Genomic DNA, 14,723 nt, shown 5'->3' on the forward strand with positions numbered 1-14,723 from the left:
CCCTAATTTTAATAGAAGCAGCAGCACTAATTATCTGCCCTCATGTCAGTGTTTCCTCAGCAGCATCCTCCAGCATTGAATTGCTGGTTTCCTTATTGTTATTGTCATTAGCACTGAAGTACTCTTATAAGGAACATTTCATTCAGCCAGCCTGAGGTTCCTGCCACAGAAAAAGAATAGTTTCTTAGTTGGAATCAGGATGTTGTCTATCTTTAATGAGACAGCAGCATGATTAGAAATGGAGATGTTTTCCATTTCCCATCCACCTTCATTTCAAACCACATTTCAGTGAAGCAAACACAGGCTTATCCTGGGATGCATGTGGTGCCTATTCAAAAAAAAAAAAGAAAAAGTGAATTCTTTATCTCAGGTTTGCAGCTTTCTCAAACATCATAAAATCCTAATTCACTTTTCCTTATTTTAATGGCTTTCCCAGTAGAGTTTTTAAGCAGACATGGAAGCTGGATTTATCAGTGTCTGGCAATAACATGGTTCTTTAGTCATCACCTAAACAGGCAGTGTCTGAACTATGCTGTGCAAAGATATCTACAATATTAACATAAAGGAGAGAGTGATAGTTTAAAGCATGATAGTAAACGTTGCAGCTTAAAATCTATCACCCACATCTTCTCTCTCCATAAGAATAAACTGATTATTTTAATTTTACCGGGATAGCTGTTTAAGAATTTTATTTGATTGAGACAGAAAGCAACTCTATTCCACTGCTTTTCTATTTTAAATATTTGCTTTACTCACTGTGTTGCCTTACATCTTCCCCATTAGTTAAGTCATCTTCAATATTTACAGATAGTTGACTTTGCTAATCTCGTTTTTAAAATAGCTGCCAAATGACTTGGGATGGAAATAGTATGAAATATATTTGGCACCAATGTATTACTGAGAAGAACAATGTTAGAAATTTGAGGAGAAAAGAGAAAGACTAAGTATTCCTTAGGGAAAGGTGACACATGGAAAAAAAGTGACACGAAGGATGGAGGCATGGAAGGAGGTGAGAGGGAAAGTGATCACACCTACTGGAGGAAGAGGATGACACATCTGAAGATATAAAGCAACACAGGAACCCTGTTTTCTCCTGTAAAAAGGTGGTGTTGGACACAGTGAGCTCAGGGGCATTAATCAAGAAAGACACATTAAATGGCCAATTTGAGCTTTTGGGGGGAATTGAAACCTAAATTGAACCCAATAAGACGTGTCTTACAGTGAGAGCCACTGAGTACTGCAGGGGCAGCTTAGACTGGGCTTGTGGGGCCCAGCAAAACTTCTATTTTTTGTGTAGCTTCTTCAGAAAACCCATCCTAGGAGCTCAGATTCATGCTCTTCCCTGGCCTACCAGTCAAAGATTTCACTGGTTTGAAACCCTGACACAGAGGCATAGAGAGAAAATTTCACCTGAATACCTATTCTGAATTCATGATTAGTGCCAAAATTCTTCCAAATTCTTGATAATTGGCCTGTTATTTATCCATATTAAAAAGTGTTCATGGCACACTAAGTCTGTCAGCATGGGAGCAAAGGGGTTAATCTGAATGAATTTGTAAAGCAGTTCAGCCAAATTGCATTAGATTTTTGTATTAAGAGTTGAAAATGCCTTGATTAAATTTTCTTTACCATCCTAAGTAATTTAAGTTAAATCAAATTAAACTGAGGACATTTTATTTCTGACTATGAACGTGGGCACCGAATTTAACACAGTTTAACTAAATCTCTTTATGAGCGACTGAGGCAGGGAAGGAATCCTTGACAATTGCCACAGCTCCCAAAAGAAATCGAGACAACTCTCTCTAACAACACTTCGTTCCTTAAGACAGTTGAAATCTGTCTTGTGCATTTAAGGAGGGATTGGAGGGAATAGAAAATGTATATGCCTCATGCTGCAACATTATATAATGCCATCCAGTACCAAAGGCAGACATTGGACCACTTCCATCCCATATGGCAAGACAAATGTTCTCCCAGTTTATTATTAAGAGTGCTGTGACAGCACTGTGACTCAGCATCAGAAACCACTATTTTAAATATCTTCCACCAGCACTGACTTGGCACAAATCTTTTTGCCACAGAAGGTTGGCCCTGACTAAAACCTTCCATCCAGCCCGGAGACGAGCACAGCGATGCAACAACCTGGTGATCCATTTCCACATGAAAACGAAACCGTGTCTAGCCTTCAAGGAGTTGATACGGCATTTTGAATTATATATCAGCGAGAAAAATTTACTGGGTAAATGTTAAAATCATTAAAGCAACTTTTCACTGCAAATAGAGAGTGAATGCCTCATCCCAAGACAGCTATGAGATGTATCAGTTTAGGTTTTTAATCCCAAAGTATGCACAAATCTCTCCAGTCCCATCTCTTGTCATCTTCTTGTCAAAAGAAATTTCATTTTACTTCCACCCATCACTATTCTCCATGGTTTCTGTACACACGCCACTTTAAAATTTTATCATGGGAAGGGGGAGGTTCTTCTAGATTTCATGCAGGGTTAAACTATGAAATCCTCAGAAGAATTTATTAAAAAATAAAAATAAAATTTAAAAAGAGGCTTAATATAGTTAATAAAAATATAAAATCATAGAAAACCCTTGATATTTTCCCTCTATGTACCTCCATTTTGCTTCCACAGTCCAACTGAAACTGCAGAGTTTGATGCACATTTTCCCTCATTAGTGTGTGCATGATGCTCTTGGAAAGGAAAATAGATGGATCAATCACCCAGGCTGACTCCCAAGGACTGCTCCCAAGTGGCATCCCTTCTCCAACCACAAACACCTCATTAGTTCACAAAACCTACAAATATCTAAAGGCTGTAAAAACTCCACCCCACACCCAATGACATCCATTTGAAATGACTTGATTCTTTCAATTACTTTCCATGTGATTTTCCACCTTTTTTTTTTTTTCCATAAGGCAACACACCCATTTATTTCTGCAGGTAGCAGGTTGATTGGGAGGTCAAGAGTTATTTGACTTTATAAAAGCACATAAGTAGGAGCTGGCAGCACAAGAAAGATCTGTACTTATTAGAGCAGGCATGACACATGCATAAGACATAAATATAACCAAGAGGTTCTCTTCACTACCTGTGGTTGTTAAATCCCAGTGAAAGAGCACTTCCTGCTGCAGATCCAGGGGTATGAGCATCAGCAGATGAGAGGTACTCTCCTCTCAGCTCCATCCACACATAAGGAGTCAGTCCCTTGTGTGACAGGACAATGAATTGAGTATCTTCTACTTTGTTTCAATAGAAATCAAGTTTTAAGGGATGAGACCTTAGATAAAATATTGCCTGTCACCTCACACTTTACAGAGAGCTAGAAAAAGGGAAAAAAGGTACAAAGGTTAAAAAAAAAATAATAGTTTTGCTCATAATAGTACCCTAATATCTATATGAGGATGGACATTAATTTGGCATTCTGTGACATCTGCAACTTCAATGATCATCTGTCACTGTTTACTAGAATTATTTATAAATTTTTAATTCTTTGGAAGTAACTCTCAAAAGGGGATGAGAGACAAACTTTGCTTTTAGATTTCACAGACACTTGCAAAAAAAAAAGAAACAACGAACTTGGTTCCCTTGAGCTCCCTCAAAGGTTTGAAAGGACCCTTTTGTGCCTCACTTTTCACGTCTCTGCCTCTTCCTGGTCCTCAGTTCCTCTCTTTAGGATTTTAAAGCCTATTTCAAATGTCATGATCAAATAACATAAATTTCCAAACCCACACACTATCTATCCCTCCCCTCTGTCTTCACATCCCAAACACTATCCCAGGACATTACTCAGTTTTTTCCCCATAGACCCAGCCTAATACCTTGTTTCCATCTTTGGCTCAGTCCCTTCCAGGTTCCCTGTCCTGTACCCAAACATTTACCAGATCAATACCTGTTCTACTTTTGCCCCCTCCTTGTCCGTCTTTTCCCTTTAATCCCTCATCTGACCCCAGTGCCACTCCAAAGAATTGGCTTCTCACTTCTGCCTTTTACTTTGGCGTCAGATCACCTCTGTAGCCACTCCTGCCCAGAGCTCCCTTCCTCTGCTCTCAATCCCTGCCCCATCCCTTTGAATTCACTGTGATGACTCCTTCTCATGTTGCCTGTGCTGTGGGATGCACGGAGAGGAATCCCATTTGGATAGCATTCTGTCGCTGGATAAATGCAACCCAGGAGGCTTCACTGCTTTTCCATTTCCCCTTGAATTTTTTGTGACACTGATTTTGAGACAATTTTAGGAGTGGGCGTATTGTACATCATAAGCACACAAGAGCTTCTGGCTGCAACCCAGCAGAAACCTCCTACATTTCACAGGTGGTCTGTGAGCTGCAGATGGAGAACTTCTGTGCAACAACAACAAAAAAAAAAAAAAAAAAAAAAAAAAAAAAAAAAAAAAAAAAAAAAAAATCATCCATCATTATGTGTCCTTTCATTACTATTGGTTTTCACCACTTCTCTGCCTTTCCAAGCACTGCAGAATTGTGTTCAGCTTAAAGAAAGCTTTTGAAGAACAACAAGCTCTTATTTTATAACACTATTCTGACTGTTACCAAACTATTTATTTCATTAATTTCCATTTCACCTATTGTCCTTTGTGCCATTGGAGAGAAATTTTGTACTGGCTGGCAATGGCACGGAAAATAGTGCCCCAAGGGGTTTCTGCAGAGAGAAATGTGGTGTGCCAAGGACAGAGCAGAAAAGGAAGGGAAAGGGTTCAGAATCACAGAATCTCTAAGGCTGGAAAAGAACTACAAAATCACCAAGTCCAACCTTTGACTGATCCCACCTTGTCAACTGAACCATTGCACTGTTACATCATTTCTTGAACACCTCTGGGAATGGTGACTCCACCACTCCCCTGGAGTGCTGGTCCACCCTTTCAGTGAAGAAATTCCTCCTGGTGACCAACCTGAATCTTCCCTGGGGCAGCTGGAGGTTATGCACTCTTGCTCTGTTGCTGGTGTCCTGGGAGAAGTGTCTGATGCCCACCTGGCTACAACCTCCTTTCAGGTACGAATGAAGGAGCAAATCTTTAACAGCCTGATCAGACACCAACTCACCAAATTTCACTATATAAATTTGTCATGGTTTTCATGAGCCACTAAGCAGCCAGTTTTCCCTGCCAGGCTGAATTTTCCCTGCTGAGGCTCTTCCTTAAGGAACACTTTGCTAACCAACAAGTCTTTTAGCAATACCACTTTTAAGCTTTAGATCCTGCTGCCCAGCTCTGCCAGATCCTCACTTCCAAACAGTGCATTAATGTAAGAGCTGCTGAAAAGCACAACATCTATCATCTAGTCAACTGTGATACCACAGCCTGTAACACCAATTAAATAAATAAAATGTACTCTATACTGCACTGGGAGGAGCTTGACTGAGGTGTACAAAATCATGGACACCACTTGACAATGTGAAGCATCTTTACTCACCAAGCTCCTACCAGTGGAATGAGAAACACACTGGCCTGTGATGGACGAAACAACTTGGCCAATTAATCGGTTTAAATTGGTGTAAGTAGGACGGCCAATGTCCAGATTACGACGACATATATCATAAATGGCTTCATTATCTACAATAAAGGCACAGTCTGAATGCTCTAATGTTGTGTGGGTAGTTAGAATTGAGTTGGAGGGTTCCACTGCAGCAGTGGAAACTTGTGGTGCTGGATAAATGGCAAACTCCAGTTTAGATTTCTTGCCATAGTCAACAGACAGCCTTTCCATGAGCAGCGATGCAAACCCTGAACCAGTGCCTCCTCCAAAACTATGGAAGATGAGGAACCCTTGCAGCCCTGTGCACAGATCAGCCTATAACAAGGTGGAAAAAAATGGGAGAAAAATGTTATGGACGGTTTTGGAGGAAGAAGTATTAAAATAATCATTCAAAAGCATTTGTGTCGTAAGTTTGCTAGTTTGCTAGTTTTACATTGTTATTATAAAAAAAGTGAGTGTTCTGGAAAAGTCCTGGTTTAACTGTTTGAATTTTTATTTAAAGGGGGGACAGAGCAGGCCAGAAAATAAAAGGTTTATTTTGTTTTGAAAAATTAACTATGCACAAAATTATTAGTGAAAAAATAGCAAACCATCAATTTAGCCAGCTATAGAGCTGTATCAATTATTTTAAATATTACCTTGCAGCATGAATCCTTATCAGTTTGCGAATGCGGTCTAGCACTAGATCAACAATCTCTTTTCCAATGGTATAACGGCCTCTGGCATAATTATTGGCTGCATCTTCTTTCCCAGTAATGAGCTGCTCAGGATGGAATAACTGCCTATATGTGCCTGTACGTACTTCATCTACAAAAAACCCCCTACATCATAAATTTGATCTGTTCAGCTCTGTGTGTGCTGCCCAGTGACTACACATGAAGCACACATGTCTAAAGAATGTAGACAGCATCTCTGACTACACACAGCTTGTCTGACTAGTCTGAGAAGTTGGCACAACTTCTGCCTCTTTGTTTCAGGGTACACATCAGGCACACACAAAGCAGTATTTCTACTCAAGGAACACAGAGATCGCTCAGAAAACTACATTACAGGTACAGACATGATACTGGACAGCACTCAAACAAAACTCTGTGTGCAGTGCAGCAGTCTGGAAAGACCATCCAGATTGTAAAAAAGTTCTCTTGTTTTCCAGAGATTGTTGCCTGTAGACCATGAGTTAATTTCTTTCAAATAACAATGCCCACAAATGTCAAAACAGCATCAAGACACACATTTTAAAACCTATAGTGTTCTAGACAAACAAAAAACGACAGTAGGGAATCCATCAAGGATCCTCACTTTTTCATTTAAGACCTTTAATGTTGGGTACATACCAACTACGGTTGGCTCTAGGTCTACAAACACTGCTCTCGGAACATGTTTACCAGCTCCCGTCTCACCGAAGAAAGTGTTAAATGAATCATCTCCACGTCCCATAGTATTATCACTAGGCACTTGACCATCAGGCTGGATTCCGTGCTCAAGACAATACAATTCCCAACATGCATTGCCAATCTGAACACCAGCCTGGCCAACGTGGATGGATATGCATTCACGCTGCAAAGTAAAAAGAGAAGGATAATGAGACATGGAGCTATCTGCCCATGGGTTGTACTCTCCATGATGCGTCTCTGCTGCAATATTCCCTGATTGCTCTTAAGTGACAATTTAGGAGAACAAGTTGGCTGCTGCTGGCAAGACACTACTTGCCTTTGCTGACCCGCACTGACTTTGTGAATACTGGAAGATCCTAAAGACAATATAGTCTCTGTGAACACATGGGTGAATACCAATTCGTTATCCCTTACAATGTGGCATATATTTTCCATTTTTAATATTCAGCCTAGTCTCTTTTTCACCTTCTCTTAGTTTTTGGAAGACCTCTTTATATATAATGTCCCCCCCCTTTCCTTGACTTGTTACCAGACCATGTACTGGGTAACTGTTGCAAGAATCTTTCCTGCACAGGACCATTCAGTACATTTTCCTTTATAATAAGCATACCAGTATTTAGGCCCTAGCAATTAGGACATTTTTTTTCATATATATTCCTAAGTGAAATTTTCTTAGAGTCCCAATCACATGTAATCTGCCCCCTTTAAGCTAGATCCTTCGATTCTAAACAACTGCACCACGTATGTTTAATCTCCCAATACCTCAACTGCCTTACACGAGATGAAAATAAGCTGATTTTCTAGTTTACTATTAGAGTGTTTCTAGAAGAATGCAGAGGTGGAAAAGAAAAAGAAAAGGTCTGGGCTGCTCTTTCCCGCTTCCTCGGTAGCTTCATCCAATTCCGCAGTTTCCGCTCCACCCCCGCAGCTCCGCCACGAGCCTCGCGCCGCTCGCCGGGCCCCTCACGGCCGCCGGCCACACCCCCTCCTCTGATTGGCTACCCCCAGCGAGCTGCCCGCGGCACGCGCCGCCCGCCCTGCCCCTCGCGGCCGCCGGCCGCACCCCCTCCTCTGATTGGCTACACCCCGGGAGCGGCTTAGGGCGCGCGCGCCGCCCGCCTCGTCCCTCACCGCCGCCGTCCCTCGAGCACGCGCTGCGCCCTCTACGGCTTCACGGGCCAAGGCGGCCCAAAACCGGCATACAGATCCGGCCGGCGGCCACCACGCTCTGTCCCGCTATCTCCCCCGCCGCCTGGACGGAGGTTTCAGTTAATCCCTCGCCTCGTCGCGCGGGAGGTGCCTACTCCGAACAGACTTCCCTTGCACATACCTAGTCTTGCTAGCTATTGGCCGGTTTCTATGTCTCGCCTCCCCTAAAGTTAATAAGCTCTCACACTAATTTCTCTCCTTCTCCCCAACCCTTCTGCCACAGAGCTGCCGCGGGGACTTCAAGCAGAGACTGCCTGCTAGTGCTGCCGCAGGACGTGAGTCACGAACTCCCCTGAAGCGCCGCAACAGAAGCGGTCCCAAACGCCCTTTCTCCCCCCGCAGCCGCAAGGATCCCGTCTCCCACCATAGTGCCTCGCTGAGGTGACGAACTCCGACTGCGCTACAATACGGCCGCCGCCGCCGCCACCGACCAGCACCAACTGCCGACCGTTAACCGTCGGGAACCCCTCGCCTCAGGTGCTGGCTCCCCATTGGCCATTACCCGCCCGGAGTGGGCGCGAGGAAAGGCCTCTGATTGGCCGAGGGCGCTCTTTCCCCGGCGATGGGGGGGACTGCCCCAAGACAGGGGCGTGTCCGGGGGCGGGGCTTGAGCGGCCCGGGGCGGGGCGCGGCGGCGCGCGCGTGCTGTCCATTCGAGGCGGGAAGCGGCCCCGGCGTTGGTGGCGTCGGTGCCGAGGCCTGCGGTGGCTGTGGGGTGGGTCCGTAGTGCTAAGCTGCCTTCATATGTCAGCGTGATCTATACTGGGTTTGATATTACAGAAGTACTGCTTCCTGTGTTCTCTCCCAATAGTAAAAGGATACAAATCTCCTTTCCCAAGGGAGATACATTTGATAGAAATACAAAACGAGTGGTATTGTAATTACAGTGCCACTCTATGAGTTGTGAGCACACTTCCCATTCCCTGCTTTTGACTAGGCAGATTCACTTTGGCACTTCTGGAGATTGTGTGATTAAATCTTCAAACCGGCTGAGGAAGGCAGAGGAGATAGGTGCCTTTTTGCTTACATGCTGAGAATGAAATATTACTGAGAATGTCAAAGTGCCAAATAAAGAAATTTATTGCTCTCGAAATGTAAGAATACTAGGGTATTCTGAGGAAATAGGTCAAAATGTAACATCTTCCCCTTTGAACATTACACCCCTTTGAATGTGTTATTTACAGTTTTTGTAAGACAACAAGGAGGACACCCTTGATTTTTCAGGGTACTGGAAGACCAATGAGAGATATGATCAGAATCCTTTTTAGAAGGTTGTTGTTTATTTTCCTGAAGAGTACAAGATGGAAAAATCATTTGAAAATTGTTCAGTAATTCTTTAGAGCTTAATTATTAACTAAGTATGGCTTGAATTTCTTTATTTAAAATATAAAGCAATCTTAACTTTAAGTAATGTCACATCCGTAATATTGTTGCCACTTGAACAGCTGCCACATGAAAATTGCTTATTCCCACTAGGCATTGTGTTGCATACTTACTAATCACTGAGCATACAGTTCAGGAACTTTAAGTTCTAATTGCTGTTTTTCCGAGTAGGATTACTCTTAGTATATTTTGAAACAGTAGGCCAGAATTTTCTGTAGTACGGGGCAACTTGTGTTTTTATGTACTGTAGGCTATATTCTTCATTGTGTATCAAGTGTTCTGATTGCATTTTGATCAATGGAACTGTTTTGAAGCATGAGAGATCAGAATGTTTTGTGTATGGAAATCTCTGGGTTTAAGCGTGTTTCTGTATTTGCAAATTATAAAGCTCCTGAAGAATTGCATGAGACATTACTGAGTAAAATTAAGTTGGTTCTGAGCTCTGGTTCAGATGAGGAATGCACAGTTTGCTTGGAATCACTGACTCTTCCTGTGAGAACACACTGTGCACATGTGTTTTGTAAAACATGTACTTTTGAAGTCCTCGGAAATGAACGGGTTGGTTTTTCTATGGTTAAAAGTAATTGTAATAGCTATTCAAAAGCAATGAACTGCTATCACCAGAAGGCTAACTAGCTGTTGTTCGTTTAAACTGTGAAGAGTGTAAACCTAGGTATCATCTGTATTTTGGCCTGAAGTCAATCTATGGAGAGAATAGCTGTCAAGCTGAACAGTGGTAAGGTCCATCAGTATTTTTAAAAGTTTATTCTGTAGTTCTTAACTTACTTTTTCCCTGGGGTAAAAGAGTGCAGCATTGTATGCCTCCATTTGGCGGGGCGCCTCTTCACTGCTTGTAGGTGATGCTCATAAATATTATTATGCTTAAGAGAGACCAAAGCTGTGTATTGGATGTTGACTGTTGGATTAAAATCATGTATACACTCCTTTTTCCAAGCTGATAAACTTTGACAGGGAAATAGCTGTGTTGCTAAAGGGCCGTCTTTATGTCCCTTCTCTGGACTCTAGCCAGAAAAAGCTTGTGGATGAGTATCCTTGGATTGCTCTTTTGAAAACCATAGTATTTATTTTTCTTCTGTGCTTCTAAGAGATATTTTTACTTTTTGTTTGCCCTTTTCTTTCCCAGGCAATATAATGGCATGGTGGTCTCACCATCTGCATCCAGTGCTGCTCCACTTACTCTTGGGAGTTGTTCTGAGTCCCTCTCAGCCAGAATAGAGCTGCAAATGTTGCACAAACCTGGGTGGTGTTCTTTAATAGGAACAAACTTGTTCTTGTGCACAGTCAGTCAACCTAAGAAGACAGAAGTGGGAAGTGCGGTCTCTCTGGCTTCTGGACTGACATTGATCATTTGCCAGATACACAAAATTCTGATGCAGCTACCCCACTCTATAGAGTTTCTGAGAAATTTCAGGGAACCTAGTGAAGGAAAGAGCACTTGCAGAGGCCTTTTTCCAGTGCAGAGGTTCTTAACGTGTCTGCAGCAGTCAGTGCTCCTACTGAACCTTCTGGTACTTGTAACATGCAGAGAAATAAACTGCATTGTTTTCATAGAGGTGGGTGTGGATTCTGCTCTTTTGAACTGTCATAAGTTTCTAAAACAGTGAGTGAATAAGCTTTCTTACTTTCATAAATGATTCCTGATTTCAATCAGTTGCCAGGGAAGTTTTTGCAGCTTTTAGCCAAAACTCTGACATGCACCTAAATCCCAAAGTTGGAGAATTCACTGTTTCCACGTTATAGGTATTTGTACTAGTACTGCATCTGAGCTGTGTAGTTTCTGTGCCTGAGTGCTTACAATGCAATTCTCTCATAGTAAATAACATGGGAAAGCACTTAAAGTATCACCTCGAAAACAAAGGAGACCAACAAACACTATACCCTCTCCCCAAGGCAGCTTGGATTCAAGCAGAATTCTTCCAGGCAAGGTAATGGTTTTCATTATTGATACAAATGACAGCATTAAATCATCAGTGAGAAATGAGATGTGAAGCTGCAAACACAAAACTGCTGAGTGAAAAGTTTGGTCTGTCCTGGTATTACAAACTTGGAAATTGTTTTATCTTTGTAATGTTAACCCAAAAGCATTTACTGAAATTGGGGAAACTTCTTGGTAGTTAACAGCTTGAGAATTAATACTACCTTCATTTCAGTCTTCTGTTGAGACTAAATTTAGAGTTGTTCAAGTAAGTAAAGATCCTATGCAGAAGCCACAATAAAGTTTTAAGATCTCTATACTAATCTAGTGTCTTTGTGTATCAACTGCATTCTTATAAAATCTTGCCAGATATGCATTCAAACACTTTTTTTTTTCTTCTAGCTGTTCATTGTGAGACTTTTGGTTTTTTGTCATTTTCATATGCTTTTACTGTAAGTCTTCAGTATCTGTGTTGGCAATGTTCAGCTGACTTTTGTGGGTTTTTTATAATTACAGTACTGAAGTGGAGAAGGGATGCAGAAAGATGTGAGCTTTTCATTAAAAAAAAAGAAAAAAGAAAAAAGAAAAAAGAAAAAAAAGAAAAAAGAAAAAAAAAAGTCTTTATGAGCACTGTAAGGAGGGGGGGTTTTTTCCCCAGAAACTGTTTTTCAGATTTAATAGAATCCTTTTTTTTTTTCTTGTCACTGGAGGATTTTTGGTTTGCTGCCAAGTCAGGAATGGCATTCACTATGTTTGGAAAACTGTTATTTCAAATTTGTTTGTGTTATAGAGTCTGTCTGTTGAAAGGATGTCTTTATTGCTGCAATAAATTAATGTATCAAACTGTGACTGCCAGTCTCTTTAGTTGGCTAGCGATTTATTCCAGATTAGCTGTCCCCAGTATTCATGTGCTTTGCAGCCTCTCTAAAGATGCCTTGGTTCTGTGGTCAGATTTCTATACAAACAGAGTTAGCTAATTTTAAAGGCTTGCTCCATTAGGCAGAAGTTTTTCATGTCTGTCATTTTTGCTTCACAAAGTTGTCCATTTGTATAGTGCACACAGTCTATTATTAAATTTTTCTGAGTATTCCTATGAAAGTGCTATTGTATAAATTTTGCTTCATCTAGAATGTACTTCAGAGAAAAAGGCTTTTGGTGTCAAATTATGTCTTATTTAATCTGTTGGGAAAAAAAAGGACATACCCGGTGTCTGGTCCTGACAAAGCATATTTCATCAGACTGCTGTTATTTCTGTGCAGGCTTTGAAGAAAAAGGGTAAAAGGTCATTCTTTTGTTTGCAACTAAGAATGATATTGTCTTTGAAAGATGGTTTATTTTTCTCATATTTTTTAATTATCTTACTCTCATAGCCCAAATATATCCTTGCTTTAAAACCTTGAGCTACTTATTTCAATATAAATATGCTCAGAAAGATCACTTTACTTTTAAGGAAGGCTGAGTATTTATAAAATGTGCAGTGTTTATGTTCTTGCATATTCATCTTCTTGCAAATAAAATATTTTAACTGTCACATCAGAAATGACAAAGTGTGTTACAAGAAAGAATCCGTAAGGATTTTTTTACATGAACATCAATATAGTAAATGCATAAAAGGTGCTTTGTAAAGGTGGTATTTAGCATTCATTGTAAATAACTAGATTTAATAGATTTCTTTTAATGTTGTTTGGGCTTTTGCACAGCCAAATGCCATCTCTGTAGGAATGAGGTTCAAGTAGATAACTTGGTGGAATGGTCCCCTAGAAGAGGAAATAGACACCAGTAATGGAAAGAGGCCTGATGAGGAGTGGATATCTAGCTCAAAGGTGCATTATATTGTGTTTCATTTAGCTTTCATTATGGTTTTGTAGCGCATACTTTATAATTATGTAAATATACTGAACTTATTATACATGTGGATAACATACTTCAAGTTATTATTTAGAAGTCGGTCCAGCATATCTAGCCAGTACAGAAGAAAATGCATACTAAAATCACACAAAAACAAATTTTGCAGCAGGGAAACAAGACAAAAGGAACACCTTTTGTTGTAATTTGATGCTGGTCATTGTTCGGTACATAGATGTGCGTTAATTGAATAAAGCTTCCAGTTAAGAGCTTTGCCTTTTGTTTCATTTTCTGAAGATAAAGCAGTTTTATAACTACTGAAACTTATTCAAATCTTAATTTACTTTTGGAAACAAAATCTAAATAAATCCTTCTTTCTTAAATCTTATTTAAACAATATGTATTCTGCTCTAGAGGGGAAAACTAAATGGGCATATGTTCAATACAACACTTGTCAGAAACAACATTGCAATATTGTTACTCTACTTTTTAGACTTGTTTCTCAAGGTCTGCCACATTATTCTTCTTTACCTCAGTCTCATTTGCTGCCAGAAATTGTATCTTCCGGCTCCTACTTCGACCTTTTCATTTTGAGATTGCTTTTCTAAAACATTAAGTTTTTAACTTTTAATGAAGAAATTGTTCTTTCAAATGCTGGTTACAAATGTATTCCCTAAAAATCTTTTTGTGGAGACCTAAGAACTAATTTCAGACATTATGCTCTAGAATAAATCAAGATTTTTATTCATTTTTTTTAGCTGGTGCAGTTACTTTCATTCTCTAGTTAGTGGTTCTTTACGTCATCACAGATAAACTTACTGAGAAAACTAGCAGTGTTCTGCATCAGATCCAATTCCTTGTTCTTTTTGTTCTCATGTTGGTTCCAAGAGAGCTTCTGGTGCCTCCTTATCCCGTGCCATACCTAGCCAAGGGTCTTGCATTCCTTATTTGCCTCAGTGTTTCTGGGGGAAGCCTTTCTCTCCTCTTGAGCATTGCTAGGGTAGATCACTTGCCTTGGGGCTGTCCATTGCTTGAGCCTTATTCTCTGAAGTTCCACTACTTCGTTCCTATTTCCATATACTCTGGAGATTGGGGACTTGCAAACTTTTGACAATGTGAAGTATGTCTGAAAAATGGGTTGTGAATCCTCCTTCCCAAAGCATTCTCAATCACCCTGTAGTTTGTGACTGTTAAATATGCTGAACCCTTAGCTTCCTATGGAAATTAGAAGAAAGCCTACCCACAGAATTCAAGATTAGTTCATTTAAAAGGTATTACTGAACAGTGATTTCTCTCAATTGATGTGAACTTTATCAAAGCCGTCCATAGGAATGGACTCTAAACAAGTCAGAATAAGTTCCTTTCATTTCAAATAAATACGTTATATGATTTCAGATAAATGCTCTTATGCATGCTTTAGTAGAACTATGGAGGGATAAGTCCAGCTGCTAAATGT

The 14,723-nt window shown here is 40.5% G+C and overlaps 1 protein-coding gene across 1 annotated transcript; it reads right to left on the reverse strand.

Annotated features, from left to right (window-relative positions):
* Positions 1–1,347: 1,347 nt before the first annotated feature.
* On the reverse strand, positions 1,348–8,602 carry LOC136295050 (tubulin alpha-3 chain-like). The gene is made up of 5 exons (XM_066193285.1): positions 8,513–8,602; positions 6,835–7,057; positions 6,158–6,307; positions 5,449–5,814; positions 1,348–1,379 (listed from the first exon to the last, which is right to left on the reverse strand). Exons 1-5 carry the CDS (start codon positions 8,600–8,602, stop codon positions 1,348–1,350), a joined length of 861 nt encoding a protein of 286 aa, XP_066049382.1.
* Between the last annotated feature and the right edge of the window lie 6,121 nt (positions 8,603–14,723).

This window comes from Chamaea fasciata, unplaced genomic scaffold (genome assembly GCF_029207755.1).
Source record: "Chamaea fasciata isolate MVZ Bird 193981 ecotype frontalis unplaced genomic scaffold, bChaFas1.0.hap1 SCAF_11, whole genome shotgun sequence".
Classification (NCBI taxonomy): Eukaryota; Metazoa; Chordata; class Aves; order Passeriformes; family Sylviidae; genus Chamaea; species Chamaea fasciata.

What these genes read in the sequence shown, in the direction of transcription:
- LOC136295050 (XM_066193285.1), bottom strand. Translation starts at nt 8,602, where the DNA reads ATGGCCAATGGGGAGCCAGCACCTGAGGCGAGGGGTTCCCGACGGTTA. An exon ending in CCTAGAGCCAACCGTAGTTG is followed by an intron (nt 6,308 to 6,834) that starts GTATGTACCCAA and finishes GGTTTTTTGTAG; the next exon opens with ATGAAGTACGTACAGGCACA. An exon ending in GTGTGTTTCTCATTCCACTG is followed by an intron (nt 1,380 to 5,448) that starts GTAGGAGCTTGG and finishes CCTCTGTGTCAG; the next exon opens with GGTTTCAAACCAGTGAAATC.